This window comes from Trachypithecus francoisi, unplaced genomic scaffold (assembly GCF_009764315.1).
Source record: "Trachypithecus francoisi isolate TF-2019V2 unplaced genomic scaffold, Tfra_2.0 Lachesis_group15, whole genome shotgun sequence".
Classification (NCBI taxonomy): domain Eukaryota; kingdom Metazoa; phylum Chordata; class Mammalia; order Primates; family Cercopithecidae; genus Trachypithecus; species Trachypithecus francoisi.
The window spans coordinates 85727621-85746838 of record NW_022681460.1 but is presented as its reverse complement, the minus strand read 5'-3'; the positions used below and the strand labels follow the sequence as shown (position 1 = coordinate 85746838).

General features: G+C 37.6%; 1 protein-coding gene across 4 annotated transcripts in view; it reads left to right on the top strand.

Moving 5' to 3' along the window:
- AKAP7 (A-kinase anchoring protein 7) overlaps window positions 1-19218 on the top strand; it is a 161269-nt gene that overhangs the window by 100755 nt on the left and 41296 nt on the right. Inside the window, exon 1 of one of the 4 annotated variants that reach the window (XM_033235454.1) lies at window positions 18415-18865. The exons of 2 other annotated variants lie outside the window; for them this stretch is intronic. In XM_033235454.1, the coding sequence (XP_033091345.1) occupies window positions 18817-18865 (49 nt within the window). In that variant the 5' untranslated portion in view covers window positions 18415-18816. Of the gene's footprint in view, window positions 1-18414; window positions 18866-19218 lie in introns of those variants that run through there. One more of the 4 variants, XM_033235453.1, reaches the window with a different exon arrangement.

Genomic DNA, 19218 nt, shown 5'->3' with positions numbered 1-19218 from the left:
TTGGGAGGCCGAGGCGGGCGGATCACGAGGTCAGGAGACTGAGACCATCCTGGCAAACACGGTGAAACCCTGTTTCTACTAAAAATGCAAAAAATTAGCCAGGTGTAGCGGCAGGCACCTGTAGGCCCAGCTACTTGGGAGGCTGAGGCAGGAGAATGGCGTGAACCAGGGAGGCGGAGCTTGCAGTGAGCCGAGATCGCGCCACTGCACTCCAGCCTGGGCGACAGAGCGAGACTCAATCTCAATAAATAAATAAATAAATAAATAAATAAATAAATAATTATTTTCTAGGATTTCTTTTACACCCCATCAATCTTTTTCTTTGTGTCTCAGAAATCACAGATTAGCAGCCTTACATGTACTTGATTGGAACAGGGGTTTTTGTTCTTTTTTTATAATTAGAATTACTTGCTGATACTAGTGTGATCTTATATTAAATCTGGATTTCCACCTTCTTCTGAACAATCAGAAGAGGTGCTCACATTACCATGTTGGTCTCACATTCTTGCATGGCACTACAGTTTCCTGGATGGAGTAATAGGCATTGTGACCTTGAGCATAGCTATCTTTTATTATCTTGTTTACCCTGTTATTCTTGTACAAATCTGTTTACCTTTACACTGCCTACTTGACTCCTGAGGGCATCTAAGTTTGTACCTCCTGCCAGCTATTGCCTGCTTTACGTTTCTATGGTGAATATTTTCCTCTTTATCTTCTGCCATTGTATACCTTTATGTGGAGTATTAGGAGAATTTGGTAGGATATGGTGGCAACATTCATATTTTCAGATATAAGAAAAGGTACGTTTTAGTTGTTTCATGCTGAAAGCTTTGGGTGATATTATGCCTACTTGTCAAACCACACTGCACTAATCAGTTAAAATTCAAATAATTAATAAAAAAGTGAAAACTCTACTTCTTTTTGGTGAAGACCAGGAACGAAATATGGTTCAGATATTTTAGGATTATGAAAGCTCTTCTCTGAGCTACTTACTCGAGTTGGGTGAATTAATTTTTCTCAGGCAGCTATGTTCCATTTATATTTCCCTTGGGAATGTAATTGACTAAATGACACCTTTTGTAAGATTGATGAGCAATTTAGTGCTTGCAAAGACTAGTTTACTTTCAGCTGTCAGACATATCTTACAGGAGGCAGTGGGGAATTTGGAAGGGTCTAGAATTTTTTGTTTGTTTGTTTGCAGTCCAGTGTATTTATAACTTCTGCAAGCAGAGGTAGAAACAGAATTATTTTCTGGGAACACTGTTTCTTTGCTTAATAATTATTATTCAACATTAATGAATGTTATTGAACATGTACAATGTGCCTACTTCTCTCTTTGGTATCATGTGATACAGAGAAGTATAAGACATAGTCCTTAGGAGTGATACAGAATCACCGGACAGCAAAGACTATGTCTGAGAAATGGAGGAGGAATAGATGAATAGGGCTTGTCTATAACAATAATGGGATTTGATAGGACACAGTGGAAGCTTATAATTTTACCATTTAGTAAGAGAGTAGGGGGATAGGGGAGTAGCAGAATTCAGCTGAATGGGATGAGATTGAGGAGCAGAGCGATAGCTAATAGAGAAAGGAGACTTTCTGGAGCAATTGACTTCATTGCTTTAATGGCAAAGACCACAATTACTTTTGCACCAACCTGATACAATGAAAGAGAAGCAATGGATTGGGAGGCAGGGTGGAGGCATTAATAGTGATAGACAACATTTTGATGGAACCTATGGTTGAGTTAGCTGAGGAAGTTGGAGGTTGCTAGGTTTGCGGGTATGAGGAGTTGGTGAGGGGATGGTACATAGCTACATACACTGAGGCAGTGTAATACTGAGTAGATAAATGTGAGATAAAAAGAGAATGATGTTGTGCTCGCTTCAGCAGCACATACACTAAAAAAAAAAAGATGATGTGTAATACTCAACAACACAGGACTGGGTCCTAAAGATAAGACCTTTAATTAACTTGAGACTGTAGCATAAGAGGCCGGGAGGAGGATGGGGTTGGGCCAAGCATAAACTAAATGGAAGAAGCAAAGATCTCCGTTGACATGGTGATAGACCAGGAAAGAGTTCTAGATAAGTTAGTGCCATATAGCTGTAGTTTAGTCAGAACGTATCCAATTCTAAATAGGCCAGAACAACAGGATATCATGCTCAGACTTTATGGGCTGAACACTAAGGATAATTCTGAGTGAGTAGAGTCAATGAATTTATTCTTCAGATGTCCTTGCTTTTTGAGAATCACCCTTAAGACACTCAGATAGCCTAGATCAGTCTTAAAAGGCTTGTTAGTCTTAAAAGGCTTGTCATGGTTCACCCAGGCATTTCTAGTAGTCATATGAGGGCAGTAGTTCAGCCAAAAAGAAAAGACCTTTTGCCTTGCTTCTGAGGTTGGAGTCCTTTTTGACTGAGGAGACCCTCATCTCTGACTCTGACGTCTTTATCTTCAGTGCTCCTTTACCCTTAGGGGCCAGGGCAGAGATGAGTTGCCCACATCTGGAGGGATGTTGCCCAGTTTTAGTATGTAGGCATGGCGATCTCCTTTATGGAAGATAGTAACCATTGTTTGATGCTTCAGGAAGGCATAAGAGGAGAAGGAAATTAATTTTTTCGTTGAGTGAAAGGCGTAGCTAAGAAAAAAAGGTTTTGAGCTTTCTAGAATCCTTGAACCTGGACCTTTGATAAATAATAAAATTTGAAAATGTTGAATTTGAAAATGTGTGTATTGCTTAAATGCCATATGCTCACTTAGTGGAGAGGGGCATTGGCAGTAGATATGTGCGTGAATGTCTTCCTTTTTATTAATTTGCTTTTTGCAGTAGGAAAATGTGCCTCATTGTGCTTATCTTATACATTATTTAATATTCTAATCATTTACAAGGCTATACTTTTGTTGGGTTTTACTTTATTTTTTATTTTTATTTTTTGTAGAGATGTGGTCTCCCTATGTCCAGGCTGGTCTTAAACTCCTGGGCTCAAGTGGTCCTCTTGCCTTGGTCTCCCAAAGTGCTGGGATTATAGATGTGAGCCACCGTGCCCGGCCTGGGTTTTAAATTCTTTTAAAATACACTTTAGATTCACCCGTTCTTAGAATTTGGTCCATGGATCCCTGGTGGTCCTTTAGATACTTTTAGGGGGTCAGCGAGGATAAAACTATTTTTATAAAAATAATAAGACATTGTCTTTTCCACTGGGTTAACATTTACATGCAAAAACAATGGTGAGTAAAACTGTGTATGGCCAGTATAAATCTAGACAGTTGCAACTAAAAAAAAATTTTTTTTTTTTTTTTTTTTTTGAGGCGGAGTCTCGCTCTGTCGCCCGGACTGGAGTGCAGTGGCCGGATCTCAGCTCACTGCAAGCTCCGCCTCCCGGGTTTACGCCATTCTCCTGCCTCAGCCTCCGGAGTAGCTGGGACTACAGGCGCCCGCCACCTCGCCCGGCTAGTTTTTGTATTTTTTTAGTAGAGACGGGGTTTCACCGTGTTAGCCAGGAAGGTCTCGATCGATCTCCTGACCTTGTGATCCGCCCGTCTCGGCCTCCCAAAGTGCTGGGATTACAGGCTTGAGCCACCGTGCCCGGCCAAAAAAAATTTTTTTAAAGCCAGTTTCATATAAGAATGTTCTTGCTGAGTAGTAAAAATTATTAATTGTGTTTAATCTCAAGTTCTGAATATATATATTTTTAATATTCTGTGTAACAAAAATGGGAGGTATGCATGAGGCACTTTTGTTGCATATTGAAGTAGGTCGATCCAAAGAAACGTGTTTGTATGATTGTTTAAACTGTGAGCTAAAGTAGCCACTTTCTTCCATGGAACACCATTTTTTCTTGAAGAATGATTGAAGGACAAACTATTGTTTTCATACTTGGGTGTTGACAGGCATTTTCTTGCAGATAAACGAGTAAACTTGTCACAGTGAGTACAACAACTAACATCATTTACTGCTAATCATAAAATTCAAGCTTTCAAGCAAAAATAGAAATTTTGGAAAACTCACATATATTATCAGTTGCTTGACAGAGCACACAGTAGGTTAATGAACTTCATTTTCCCAATTTTTTTTTTTTTTTTGAGATGGAGTCTTGTTGTGTTGCCCAGGCTGGAGTGCAGTGGTGCAATCTTGGCTTGCTGCAACCTCCACCTCCTGGGTTCAAGTGATTCTCCTGCCTCTGCCTCCCAAGTAGCTGGGATTATAGGCGCCTACCACAGTACCTGGCTAATTTTTGTATTTTTAGTAGAGACAGAGTTTCACCACATTGGCCAGGCTGTTCTTGAATTCCTGACCTCAAGTCATCCATTCGCCTTGGCCTCCCAAAGTACTGGGATTACAGGCGTGAACCACCATGCCCGGCCTCCCAGTTTGTTTTTATCTGTCACATTCTCTATGAGGTATAACTTGTATGCAAAACCTACACATACTTAAAAGTATACAACTAGATGGGTTTTTACATATATCCATATGCCTGTGAAACCATTATTGCCTTCAAGATGCTGAACTTTCCATTACTCCCCAAAGTTTCCTTATGTCCTTTGCCAAGCCATGCTTAAAGACTTTTCTAAGGAGATAGGGGTGATATTAATTAATGTGTTTTTAATGTTGCTGCAAAGGACATGGTTTTGTTCTTTTTTATGTCTGTGTAGCATTCCATGATGTATATGTATCCCGTTTTCTTAATCCAGTTCACCATTGATGTATACCTAGGTTGATTCCATGTCTTTGCTATTGTGAATAGTAAGCACAGTGATGAATATATGAGTGCATGTGTCTTGTAGGTAGAACAATTTATTTTCCTTTGGGTATATACCCAGTAATGGAATTTCTGGGTTGAATGGTAGCTCTGTTTTAAATTCTTTGAGAAATCTCCAAACTGCTTTCCACAGTGGCAAAACTAATTCACATTCTCACCAAAAGTATGTAAGCGTTCCCTTTTCTCTGCAGCCTTAGTAGCATCTGTTGTTTTTTTGACTTTTTATTAATAGATATTCTGACTGGTACAAGATGATATCTCATTGCAGTTTTGATTTGCATTTCTCTGATGATCACTAACGTGGAGCATTTTTTCATGTATTTGTTGGTCACTTGTATGTCTTCTTTTGAGAAGTATCTGTTCGTGTCCTTTGCCCATTTTTTGATGGGTTTTTTCTTTTACATATTGATTTAAATTCCTTACAATTTCTGGAAATTAGACCTTTGTTGGATGCATAGTTTGCAAATATTTTTCTCCTATTCTGTAGGTTGTATGTTTACTCTGTTGATAGTTTTTGCTGTGCAGAAGCCCTTTAATTAGGTCCCCACTGGTCAATTTTTGTTTTTGTTGCAATTGCATTTGGGGACTTAGCCAAAAATTCTTTGCCAAGGCCAGTGTCGAGAAGGGTATTTCCTAGGTTTTCTTCTAGGATTTTTATGGTATACATGTTACTACAAAGTCATGCATGGAGAAAGATCCATTAAAAATTCAGGATAGATCAACAGATCTGAATGGAGAGTATAAAAAGTTCTTTGGTATGTTTTAAGATTCTACATTGCCACTAAACTTGAAGAAACTATAACTTATCAAGTTTTGGTATCGTATCAAAGCATATCCACAATTATCTTAATTTAGTAAATGTTTATGAATATAACCCACACAAACTAAAGCTCTAGGTGGGTGGGTAGGGGTGTTGCCAGTCATTCTGAAGAGTATAAAGGAGTCCTGAGGTCAAAAACATTAAAAGAAACCTCTGCTTTAGTTCATGGGTCCAAGGAAACCATGAAAAAATGTAATCTGTAGATAGTTAACATAATTTTGATCAATGTTTTCAACACTTTCTTTGAATAAATTAATTTTGATGGCTATTAGGCTGTCTCCATGTCAAATATGAATTGGTTTGATAACTCTCTAATTTTTTCCCCTCCTTTAATTTCCATTTGAGCATTATGTAGCAAAAATGTAACAAGTATAAAACCGCTCCAGACAGACAGGATCATATCTATGTGAAATGACTCATTTAAAAATCATTATCATGTGAAATAGATATGATGTAATACAGGAATGTCTCTTGCATGATAGGTAGGACCAAAACATTTGCCTTTTTTTTTTCTTTCTTTGCACAGGCTAACAGGGATATGATTAAGAAAATTTTATCTCTACTTAGACCCATTAAGATGAATTTATTTCAAGCATTTTAGAAGAGGGAACAGTGAAAAAAACTGTTTATTATCTTAGAGAACTGTACACTTTTTTTCACTTGAAAACTTAGCAGTTAGAAATTTTCTCTGTTAAAATTATGGAGTAATTTATTTAATAAGAGCTGACTACAAGGTATTTCCTTATTTTATGACATACAAATTGGGTGGCCATATGATTTATCATCTAAATGGTATACTTGTAAGTATAAAAGGGGATCTGTTACTTACTAGGCTGGGATAAAAGAGGAAAACCAAGACTATCCTGGCTTAACTGGGACTTAGGTCACCCTACCTAAAAAAGTATGATGTTCTTGAAAAAGTGGAACCTTTGACATGCTATTTTAATTCCAATCTTATTTCTTTTTGCATCCTATGTCCCCTTTATATGTTTCTTTGATGAAACATGCCTTCTAAAAAGAAAATGTTTAAAATTTGTTGTTATATGCCCCTAATAAAAATGAAAAGCAACTAATAATTGGAACTCTCAGCTTACTTATTTACATCTGCCAAAGTTAGACGAAGCTTTGGGATAAATAACTGAGAAAATTAATCTTAGTGATGGCTCACTGTATTTTAACTGGTGTATCAGCTATTAATCTGGATACTAACACAAAGTGGCAGCTGTGGCTCAGGCTATTTTGAAAATCCAACCATCTGTTGGTTTCAAACCTTATGATTTATATTAGACATCTTAGGAACCCTGCATATTAAAGGGGCAGTGCTAAGTGGTAAATTTAACTATATGGAAAATTAAGCATCACTACCAAAATGATGCAATAGTAAGGTATTTCATGAGTTATTTGTGGAGCCTTCAGTTGGAAGTTTATTCTAAAAAATATGAAGGTAAATACTGATTTCTACATAAACAGGAAAAATAAAACCATTTGAATGAAATTCTTAGAGTGCAGAGTCTGGTCAAACAAAGCCATTAACATAATAATGAATTATTAGTTGCCAAAAGTTATGGCTACCTAGTCCATGACATTGCCTCATTGCCTCTGAACACATTTTTCCCCACATTAATCAGTGTTTATTAATGTTTTAAAAGTGCTTACCACAGTGCTTGACATACAGTGTTATGAAAGCACTAGTGACCGGGCGGTGGCTCACACCTGTAATCCCAGCACCTTGGGAGGTCGAGGTCAGGATTTAAGAACCAACCTGGTCAACATGGCGAAACCCTGTATCTCCTAAAAATATGAAAAAATTAGCCAGGCAATCCCAGCTACTTGGGAGGCTGAGGCAGGAGAATCGCTTGAACCTGGGAGGCAGAGGTTGCATGAGCTGAGATCACCCCACTGCACTCCAGTTTGAGGGACAAAGCGAGACTGTCTCAAAAAAAGAAAAAAGAAAGTGTTACTTATTCATATTGATAACAGTGCTAGTCATATAGAATACTTATTGCAGTGGTATTCTTTCCTGACATCAGAACATCAGTTTTCTAGTTATTAAAGATTTTCATTATTCCTAATGCTTTCCTTAAATTGGCATGTGATCAACACTGGTGCATTTCAAAAGTAAAGATGCTTATATATGTGTGTGTGTGTATATATATAACTTATGTATACAATATAAAATATTGTATAAAATTTTTATACAATATTTTATATTGTATACATAAGTTATATATATAAATAAGTTATATATATAAATACATAGGTGAAGATTAAAACTTGGTTTAATTTTTTGACTGGATAAACAAAGTTGGCAAATCTATATAATATAGTGTTATTTTTAAAAACTTGCTAATGTGGTGAAATCACATTAGACAAACTTATAAAACTCATTAAATTCTTCTCCGTTTCAGTGACACATGGAGCCATTGGAGAAGATGTAGAATAGTAGAAAGAGACAGAGAAAGGGTTCAAACTACAGAGGAAAACTTAGTGACCAGAAGTTCCTACAATCAGACAGACCTTGTTCTAATGGTCACTGCCACTTCCCAGTTTTTAGTTGTGCAACTTTTTGCACATTTTTAATGACTCGAAACCCAGTTACTACTTCTATAAAATGGGGATAATAATAGTTGTTACTTCATGAGGACTGAATGAGATCATGCGTGCAAATCTCTTAGCATCATGCCTGGACATACTCAATGTTCATTAACTGGTGCCTATTATTATTTTTGTAGAATTGCTACAAATTGTATACAGAATTCTTAAGCCCAGGACAAACAAGCCTCAAGAGTGACTTATGGTAGGGTTAGTCTAAGAAAAATAAAATGTCCATTTCTCCTTAATCTTACTAGGAGTACACTATTCTAGGCATTAGGAAAAACCTTGAACTCTAAAGGATTGTTAAGACACTAGAACAAGTTGTTAGGGGATTTGTAAAATATCTTTACTGACTATCTTTTAAGATGGCAGAGAGTGTATCGTTTATGAGATTATCTAATCTGGAGGTCTGAATTGCCTCATGAAGTTTCTTCTATCATTAGAATTCACGAAACCTCTATCTTGCATTAAATTATATTTTAGTTTTTGTCACAGCTAGACCCTGATTACTATTGGATATCTGATTAATTGGAAGAGAGGTAACACAGTTATCAATCTCCAGCCCTGTTTTAAAATCCAATTCAGTTGCATCCTTTATTGTTATATAGTTACTCTTAAAATATGAATGGGGGTGGTGAAGTATGATTAGTGAGTAAATAGGTCTTGGTTGTCACACTGGCAGAGTGAATTTAGGATTCATTGATATTGCCTGAGTTACCAATTCATTCATAGCTCCCTGCTGGCATTTGAAGCATTGCGGACCACTGTGCACATAAAGGCTTCTCCTTTACTTTAAAACTTTTTCAGTTCAATTTTGGTTATTATAATTTATTTGTGCAATTTATTGAACAGATATCTATTGAGGGTACCAAGTGCCAAGCATTATGATGTGTATAGAAGATCAAAGATGGTAGGCAAACACAGCCATGCTCTTGGAGTTTACTTTCTAGTGGGAAGGCATGCAAACAAACAATTACAATTTAAAGTGATAATGACTGTAATGAAGTTAATGGGAACCAAGTGAGGGTGCTTTTAATGCTGCCAGGGATTGTCAGGGCAGTCTGCACAGAAGAGGAAAGTTTTGAACTGAAAATGAGAATGTTCAGTGTGGAGGGAGGCAAATGAAAGAGATTTTCCAGGCTGAGAAAGCAGCATAAGCGACCCAGTGGAGTCTGTGCAGAGACGTGTAAGTAATTCACTCTGCACATGAATTGCTTATCTTTAAGTAGTTCAGATCTTATTTTGTAGGGAATGGGAGCCATCAACATTTTTGGAGCTGGACATGACATGATTAGATTTGTGCTTAAGAAAAAACACTCTGCTGGTAAGGTATAAGCACGATGGTTGAGGGGGAGCAGGAAACGGATCAGTAAGACCAGTAAGTAGGCAGGAGTGGTAGTCTAGTCAGGTCATGATAATTGCCTGCACTTGGCATTTGCAGTGGATGGAGAAGGAGGGAGGGGGGTGTATCGCAGATCTTGGTAGGCAGGAGAATCAATATTTTAAGGTTTTGGACAGATTTTGAAAAACAGAAGAGAACCCTAGGTTGGCTCCCAGATTTGGGGTTTAGATAGCTAGGTAGACAATAGTGCCCTACACCAGTTGGTGGTACAGGATAAAAGAGACTTCTTTGGTGACAAGAAGATAATGAGTTCAGTTTTGGGCATATGAAAGCAGTTGTGGCCCAATCAAGGGGCTTGTTGAGGAGAGAGGTCCAGGACATAGATTTTATATATATATATATATATATGATGGTCATAGGATTCAGTGGCATTAGGTTAGTAGTTCAAGCTATGGGTATGAATGAAATAGTTGAAGGTTACTTGGGAAACCTAGAACTTCAGATTTACTTTGCAGCTAGTTACCTGAGATATGTATTGTACAGAAAGGATGGAGACCTTAAACAAGAGGCTATGATAGAGATAAAAGGTTTTGGAAATTATTTCCATACGTATGACAAATTTGTTAATTGTTTCTTGTTGGTCTGTGGACCATCAGTAGCCTAAAAATGTCTCTGTATGATTCAAGATTGCATCTTCTACAGAGAAACTTGTTCTGGTAGAAATGAAGATAATGAGGACTAAAGAAACACAGAGTATATTTTATTTCCCTTTATGAAGTTTAAATTCTGTCTTTTTTCATTAAGTCACAGAGATCCTTTGATATTGTATCTGACTGTAATATGTTTTATATAAAATGCCTAAGGGACTAAGTGTGAGCAACTGAGAAAACAACAGTTTGTCAGTTCATGAATTGTGGTTCTATTTGATCTTCTGTTGACTGGAGTGATGATTCAGGTGAGTATTTTGTCTTGATTCTGGCTATGAGTAAAGGAAGCTGCAATTGACCATCACAGTTTTATATTTGGTACCAGAGAACCATAGCTGCCAAATATATGTTCATTGCCAACAACTTGGATCATGATCAGCAGAAGCTTTTACCTAAGCAGTCAGTGTTAGTATAATAAGGTTTAGAGAAAGGCAGTTTCACAGTTTTGCAACTTGTTCTCCAGCCATGTATTTTAGCAGTTACAATTTTGTTTATTAGTGTGGCATACATTAATATGTATGTGATAGGTTTTTTTTTTATTAGCATGACACTCTTTTTCAGTGATTTACTTTTTAGGCTTCCCCCCACTTTTTTGCTGTATAAAATTACTTATAGACCCTTTAAATTACTTTCTTAATATTAATTGACCAAAAAGCAGATACACATTTTTATTAAAAGGTAAACACAGAACACTAGCAGACACTAGTAGCTTGCCTATTCTGAGCGCATTTTCTTCGTTTTCGCTGGGATAAAGTGGGCCTCAGGCCACGTGGGCCTGACTTTTGCTCTGAGGGTGATTAGCTCCATTCTTCTTCCTAGTGATTAGTGAAGGAAGTGGTGTGTGACCCAATTTCAATATTTGTGAGAAGTCTGCTGGGGACCTCAGCAGTTTTCTTATACTCAATCTACTGACTGGTATTTGTATTATGGGACATGGCTGCTTTCTCAGTTAAGTGCCTTTAATCTGTTAATTTTCTAGACCTTTCAGAGGAGAAACCAACATCTTTCACGAGAAGAAAAGAAACGTATTTCAGAAATGCCAGTAGCACCCAATGAGTTGATAAAAAGAGATTTAGAGGGAAGGGACTACCATTTTTTAGCTGTCAAGTGTTAGGTGTACTTTGCTACCGTCTTAGCCATGTTGGACACTGGGTGACTGTAAGTACACATGCTGAGCGTGGGACACTAGGAGGATGAGCCGTGATGATCTTGTCAAGCCACTGAATTAACTACTTCTAGAGTGACACTACCATTGCTTATAGGATTATAGGACATAATGACATTTCTTTATTTTTAAACCAGATGAATCAAGAATTTTTGGTATTTGCAGCTGAGGGCATCCTAACAGATACACATTTCAGTTGTGGATTAAGAAATGTACGAACAGAAAATAGATTCAGTGGGATATTTAAATGACAGTTCTGACAGTTACCACATGTTGTTAAAAGGATCCATAAACAGACTAATCAGAATGAATACTGACAGGGCCTATTGGAGGCATGTCAACTGGGGCCATGGTGGACCATGACAGATTTTGAGACCTGCCAAGAGGAGCCTTGATTTAACAGCATTTTATCTGATATAAATAAATTTTCTTTTATTTTGAGGATTCACTTTCATTCTTCCTTATCCCTTTAAGTGTTGTTAGAGGATAAAAAGCTTTAATAATATTATATTGAGTTATTAAAGTACCTTTTATTTGAAGCTTGACATACCAGGAAATGTGACTGACTGTTGCCTTGACCAAGGTCAAACAGTGGGCCACTTTCAGACCTAAATATAGATTGAGAGCATTCCACATAAAGAATAATTAGGACCTGTGAAAAACCTCCAGCGACTTAGAAATTGTAGAACCAAATTTTCTGTCGTTTATATTGTTAAACTACAAGTAAAATCTTCTCATTGGGCCCTGTTGGTGTTTCTGAAATATGTTTCTTTTCTTCTTGTGAAGGATGTTGATTTCTCCTCTGAAAGGTCTAGGGCATTAAAAGATTAAAAGCACTTGACTAAGAAAGCAACCATGTCTGATAATACAAATACTGGTCAGTAGATTATTCTTTGCTTTTCCTTTTTTTTTTTTCAAATAAGGTTTTAACATCCAAACATTTAACTTGTTTTTGAGAAAGTAACTCACGTTAGTTTTTGTGATTTCATTAATGCTTGAAAAAAGGTCAGACTGTAAACAGCAGGGCCAGTATCTGTCTAGAATAAATGACTGTTACTGACTTTTGTTCTCCTGTTACTGAACTTGTTCTCCTGTTACTGTTTTGAGTTAATAAAACTGTCCAATGTGATTTGGCACAATGGGAATGCTGGGCTCCTTCCAGCTCCACTAGGGCCATGACTTCAAATGGGGGGCTCGTACCCTCCTTGGGCCCTGGCTCTCTCACCTATTCAGGTGGCACCCCTAGACATAAGAGTTAACTTTACCACAAGAGCTTATGTGATGATCATATTAGCTCGTAGTACGTGTTCAATAAACAGTGACTGGAATTAAACTGGTAGCAGAGTATCCTGTAAATGTGAGGTGTCCAGATACCTGCTGGGACTTGTCAGCACTTCTTTCAGCCTCTTACATCCAGTGCTCTACTGCTGTATGTCCTCTAAACAGGGAGATAAATTTTCTTCCCTATTTCTCCGGGAAAAGGCTTTGACTGTACATGCCGTTAAATGTTGGGCCACACACATAGAAAATAACTGACTGAATAGTAACCACGGAGTAGGCATTTGAAAATTGGCACTAAGCAGAAATGCATCAGCAGAGATTTTAGAATGACTCGTGGATTGGTGAAGAAAAAGGAATTCTTTGGTAGCTCTTGGTATCTATTTGTTTCTTCCCCTTTCCTAAATGTACATATGCTGTATATGGCACCTTATGCTTTTCTGTCTTCTGTTTTATAGAAAAAAAATTCTCTTTCCAATTGCTATACATATTAAAATTGTATAGCATATGGCAGTTTCAAATACAAGTACCTCTAACTTTTAGTTTTAGAGAAAAACAAAAGCACTGTAAAGAGAAGTAAAAAGTCTGTTGAAAATATGACTAAAGTAGGAATAATGGTTTAAAAAAAAAGATTCTTGGCTTCCGAGTTTCACAGTTAAGACTGATTCTTTTTGCAGGTAATTAAGAACAGGACTTAACCAGTGAGATTTATAGATAAAGTTTTTTCAGTTGTAGTTTAATTATGTTGTTTCAGAATCTGTCTCTTTGGTTACAAAATGACTACAAAGGTGCAGCAGTGGCTAAGCAATAAAGGAGCATCTTTTGGGTCTGGGTGATAGAGATATGCCTATCGTGGATTGATTATTGAGAGCTGAATTTTTTTTTTTTTTTTTTTTTTTTTTTTTGAGATGAAGTCTCACACTGTCGTCCGGGCTGGAGTGCAGTAGTGCAATCGCTACTCACTGCAACCTCCACCTCCCAGGTTCATGTGATTCTCCTGCCCCAGCCTCCCGAGTAGCTGGGATTACAGGTGCCCACCACCAGGCCCAGATACTTTTTTTTTTTTTTTTCTTTTGTATTTTTAGTAGAGACAGGGTTTCACTACAAGAACACAGAGAAACAAAATGTAATATTGGGTATGACAATCCAATTTTCTTCAGGCCCAGAATAATTGTTTGTCTTTTTGGTACCCAATGGCAACATAAAAATTGGAGTACATTCCAAAACATCCCAATTTCCATGAGTTGTGTTTCCATGAATTGTCAAGCACTTCTTGAGCTTACATACATTTTCACTGAAACTGTGACATTTCTTGGCATAACAGTTTCCATGAGTGGGCTACCTGCTGTGTAATGAAATCTTCCTGAATTGTCTCTTTTGTACTTAAAGGTATATCTTGTCTCCTAAGACTTGGTTCCAAAATTTGGAAGGATAAAGTGGTTTTTCTCTTTCTTTACACTTCATCATTTAATGTCCTCTTTTTTCTTCTCTCTTTTGAATAAAAGATATTTACTATTTTTTTCCTTCTCATGTGTCTCTACAAGTTGTCAGACTCAAATTTCCTTTAATTAATGAGTTGGAAGCCTCAGAAGAATTGGTAATTTGTACAGTTTTGGTAAGAATTGGTAATTTGTACAGTCTGTAGAGTCAAAATCTTACAGCGAGATTTGCTTTTTATTTTGACTCCATATATATATATGTTCAGTTATAGGTAGAAAAAAATGCTAACCAACAGAGAATAGAGCTTTTGGTCATAGTTAAGAATTATCTTTTTCCATTAGAGACAATAATCAGAGTGGACAGTTCTAAGTACATGGACAAGAGGCAGCTGCCACCCACCCCATACTTTTTATAGTTTCATTCCTGCCATTTTAAACAATTATAATAAAAAACCCCAAATATGATAGCAGATATAAGCAACTGTCCTAACCATGATTTGTCCGTAGCCAGGCCTGGGAGAAAAGAAAGCATGGAAAGGTTATGGTTTTAAGTTTATGAATATAGTATCATATCAGATATTTTTCCTCATCAAGGTTAACCTTCTTTTTTAGATCTTATAGTAGACCTCCATATACTACTGAGAAGAGTGTTAATTCCCTAATAAATGGTCATCAGTATTGCCAGTGATTATGTTTGTGAATGGTCCAAGTTGCTGTTTTTCCTGGAAGATGAACGTGTTCAGGGGCCATTCTGCTATTTCTGTGCTCTCAATTGAGTCGTTTTTCCAAGATGTGGCAGGCAACGGTGCTAGGCTCCAGCCCGGAAAAGGGTCTGTCTTTAGGTCCTTTGTTTTAAAATAGGATTATATTACTCTAGCAGCATTAATAAAGGGATGTGATGGCAAAACATGAGGAACCAAGGCAAGATTTTGAACATACTACCATAGAGCTTGGTTCAGTAACATTTTTTCTGCATTAATATTTTGAAATTGTGGTATGCTGTTTCATATTGTATATAGCTGAGTCTACACACAAATTGTGTTGAATAATACAGAACTCTGGATCAGAGGCTTAGGGTTTGTAGAGCCAGACAGATTGATTTCAGATCCCCTTATTGTCACATACTCTCCAAAAGATTTCACACAAGTTACTTTGCTGAGCTTACTTTTTTCACCTGTAAAATGGGGATAGTAAATACCACCGTCCTCAGAGAGCTGTCTTAGAGATTAAATGAATGAGTAAACTCAAGTGCCGGGTGTTAAGTGTCCAATAAATGTTAGGTTTTAAAATTCTTGTCTTGAATTTCTCCATTGTTTTCTATCTTTCATTATGATTAATTCACTTAATGCTTATGAAAAAGTCTCTAACATTATCTAGCTTTCCTTCATTCGTGCAGAATATCTTGATAAATACTGTTAGTTAACGACATATTTCATATATATATATATATTTTTTCCCCCCGCCCTGAGATGGAGTATTGCTCTGTCACCCAGGCTGCAGTGCAGTGGCGTGATCTCAGCTCACTGCAACCTCCACCTCCCAGGTTCAAGTGATTCTTCTGCCTCAGCCTCCCGAGTTGCTGGGACTACAGGCGTGCACCACCATGCCTGGTTAATTTTTGTATTTTTAATAGAGGCAGGGTTTCACTATGTTAGACAGGCTGGTCTTGAACTCCTCACCTCGTGAGCCACCCACCTCGGCCTCCCAAAGTGCTGGGATGGTAGGTGTGAGCCACCGTGCCTGGCCATATTTCGTTTTATTTTTTTATAGAGTCAGGGTCGCACTTGGTCACTCCTGCACTCAGGCTGGAGTACAGTGGTATGATCATAGCTCACCATAACCTTGAACTCCTGGGCTCAAGCAGTCCTCCTCCCTCAGCCTTCTGAGTAGCTAGGACTAAGGCATGTGCCACTATGCCCAGCTAATTTTTTAAATTTTTTTGTAGAGATGGGGTCTCACTGTGTTACCCAGGCTGGTCTTGCACTCCTGGCCTCAAGTGCTCCTCTCACCTTGGCCTCCCAACGTGCTGGCATTATAGGTATGAGCCATGGTGCCTGTACCTATTCTTGATTGCACATTTTCAGAAGCAGTGCCAACAGGGAATAATTAATAATAAAGTTAAGTTGGTAGGATTTATTGCGCGAACATTGTCCTCCTGGGCTCTGAGTTTAAGTAGAGGACCTTTTTGTTGGAGACCAGATATGTAAGTATTAACTCAAGATGGCTGCTAGTAGGGCATAAAATTGGAAGTGGAGGAGGCAAGATTGCTACCTGGTGCTAGAAAGACTGAGGTGCCTATAAATACAGCCATTAGACAATCTGTTCTCTTCTTACCCTCCCCCTCAAATACTATTTTGCAACGCAAATTAAAAGCTTTATAATGAACTTACCTGATTTACAGATAAAGATATCAAAACTCCGACAAGGAGACATGAGTTTCATAACTGTTAATACCTGACATCTGGGATTCAAACCCATGGTTTCCAGACTCTCAAGGTTTTATCACTATACTGATGCTGGTGATTGGGAAATGCCAGGAGTTACTTTCCTCAGTGAAGAACGTTCCCTGCAAATACGTCTTCACTGAACACAAAAAGTAATGTTTAGGATAATTGTTCACTGGTTGTTAGGCTATTTCCTTTGTTATTTTGATCACAAAATCATATAATGCTAGGACTATAGAGGATCCTAATATTCCTACTGCCTTATTTTTGGATGAAGAAACAGAGGTCCAGAGAAGACCAAGGGCTTGTCTGGTGTTTCCTAGCTGGCTAGTGGCCGTCGTAAGGCCGGGAAGAACCTCATTTTGTGTCACCTCTCCAGTGTTCAATCTTTGCTCTAGGTTCTGATGTTACCATTTTTAGGGTTACAGGCCATTTATTTGCTTTGTAATCTTAATAAGGTTTATATTATTGCTTTTAGGACTATTTTACATTTATATACAAAATCATTTTATATTTTAAAACATACATCTATATTCACTCATGTGTTGGTGAATTTGGAGGAATAATGGAAGAGTTTAAAGTTGCTGTTTATAAGTCACTAAGCTGTGAAGAAACACAACTGATTATAAAAGTGGAATTTTACTTAAAATTGTAATGTTCATTGTATGATAGAATAGAGTATCCTCTGTAAATCAAGGTAAAATAGGCATATTTACATTTTAAATAGTCTGAACAAGCGAAAGCAATTTAAAGACATGTAAATCTCTAAACATTAATTTTAATTATGTGGATAGACCTGCCAGTTTAATTTAATCAGTCAGATCTTTGCTTTTTATTCCATAGATCTTCACAGTATTTCTAATTTGGAAGTCACAGTGCATATTAATGTACCTGTGACATATAGAAACAACTGTGTTCCTTGATGACACTCTCAAATACTCTTTGATATTTGCATCAAAATTATCAAAATTCTATCTTTCAGGAAAAAAAAGCATTGAAAACAGATACTAGTGTTTGTCAACATCTTCACTGTTTTTTTTTCTAAAATACAACAAATACAATTTGTAAAAGTGGCAATTTTCATTTTTCCATGCTGCAGGCTCTTTTTGCTTGGATGAGTATGAAAGTAGGTGGACTATGTTCAGAACCACTTGAGGTGTTTAGCATCATCATGTTCCCTCTCCTTCTAATCCATGGGAAATAGGTGTGCCTAGCTAGTAAATAGAGTAGCAAGAAAGAATTGGGGTGGAATTTCTGTCGCTATGGGCAATTTTTCTTTCCTAGAGTGTCATAAACTAAGGCTATTCTCTCTATAAGATAACAGATTTTGAACAATTATATGAAATCTGTTATTTCATGGAATAACGTTCAAAATCTAGCCTGTCTTAAAATTAGTTGTTCTCCTGCCCCTGAATTTGCTCAATCACCTTGTGGCTTCATTCAGAAAGATGCCCTAATCTTTTATGTTTTTGTCAGTGATGCATCTATATTTGAGTAATTTTGTAGGCTGTTGACATATTTAATGCTTTAATTTCAAAATTCATAGTATTGATTACTGCTTTAGTAGGGGAATAAGGCAGTATCTCAGAAAGCAGAAATTTAAAAGATACGCCATACCGTACAGATAACAGTTGATAGCCTCTTTCCCCACGCTTAGCCTATCATTTCTATTGTTCATGCGGTTTGCTAGGTAGTTAATGGTACTTCATACAAGTTGTGGCTCCAGTGTTCTGCTCTGTTGGGTTTTCTATTCATAAACAACAATCTCTTGTGGATAAAAGAAAGCTCTTCCTCTTTAAGTAGCAGACAGAAAATATGGTTTTTTTTTTTTTCGGGTTTGAATTTTCATGTGCAATTACTGCAGTTGTCTGTAGGAGAAAGGACTCATTGTGGTTTTTCTCGGCTGTCATCCTTAAAGACATGCAGATAGCCAGACAGCACACATGGCACTGACCTACGGCCGGGCACTCACAGTTTTGTGAGAATTAGGGAGTGTATAGCCACTTCCCTCTCTGAATGCCAGTCCCAGAGCAGTTGCATTAGGCTGGAGGACCGGAGGTGGAGCCTTTTTTGCTCACGGCAGCAAGTTCCCTTCTCCTTTCTCTCCCCCTGCGGCGTGTGCGTTGGCTTTTCAAGCTGCCTGTGCTGCTCTGTGGAGTGAAAAAGGCAGGGTGTGCTCGCAGACTGTGCTATAAACTGCAGTTTCTATTTGGGGTCCTCACGGAGAAGAACACCAGGAAAGACAGACAGGACCAGTGCCATGGGCCAGCTTTGCTGCTTTCCTTTCTCAAGAGATGAAGGAAAAATCAGTAAGTGGGATTTGTACTGTGCAGAATCCTAAGTGCTTTACTATTTTGTGTGGTTGTCTTCTAGGGGTAGTTTTGCTCTTTTTTTAATAGGAAAGATAGCAGACTAATCAGCTATGATTTTTAATGTGTGTTTCTTAAAGGGACTGGTAGGTGTGTAGTTACAAATTAACTGTAAAAGTACTGCAACTCAGTAGATGGGCTGTGTTAAAAATACAAAATACTGAAAACTCATTTCTGATTCTCCTCTGTTGGTATTCTCCCAGCTCATTTTTATCACACTACGTTAGAGTCAGAGTTTAGTTTTGAGTTTCTTTAAATCCCTGCATTCAATTTGATATACTGTACAAGCCAGA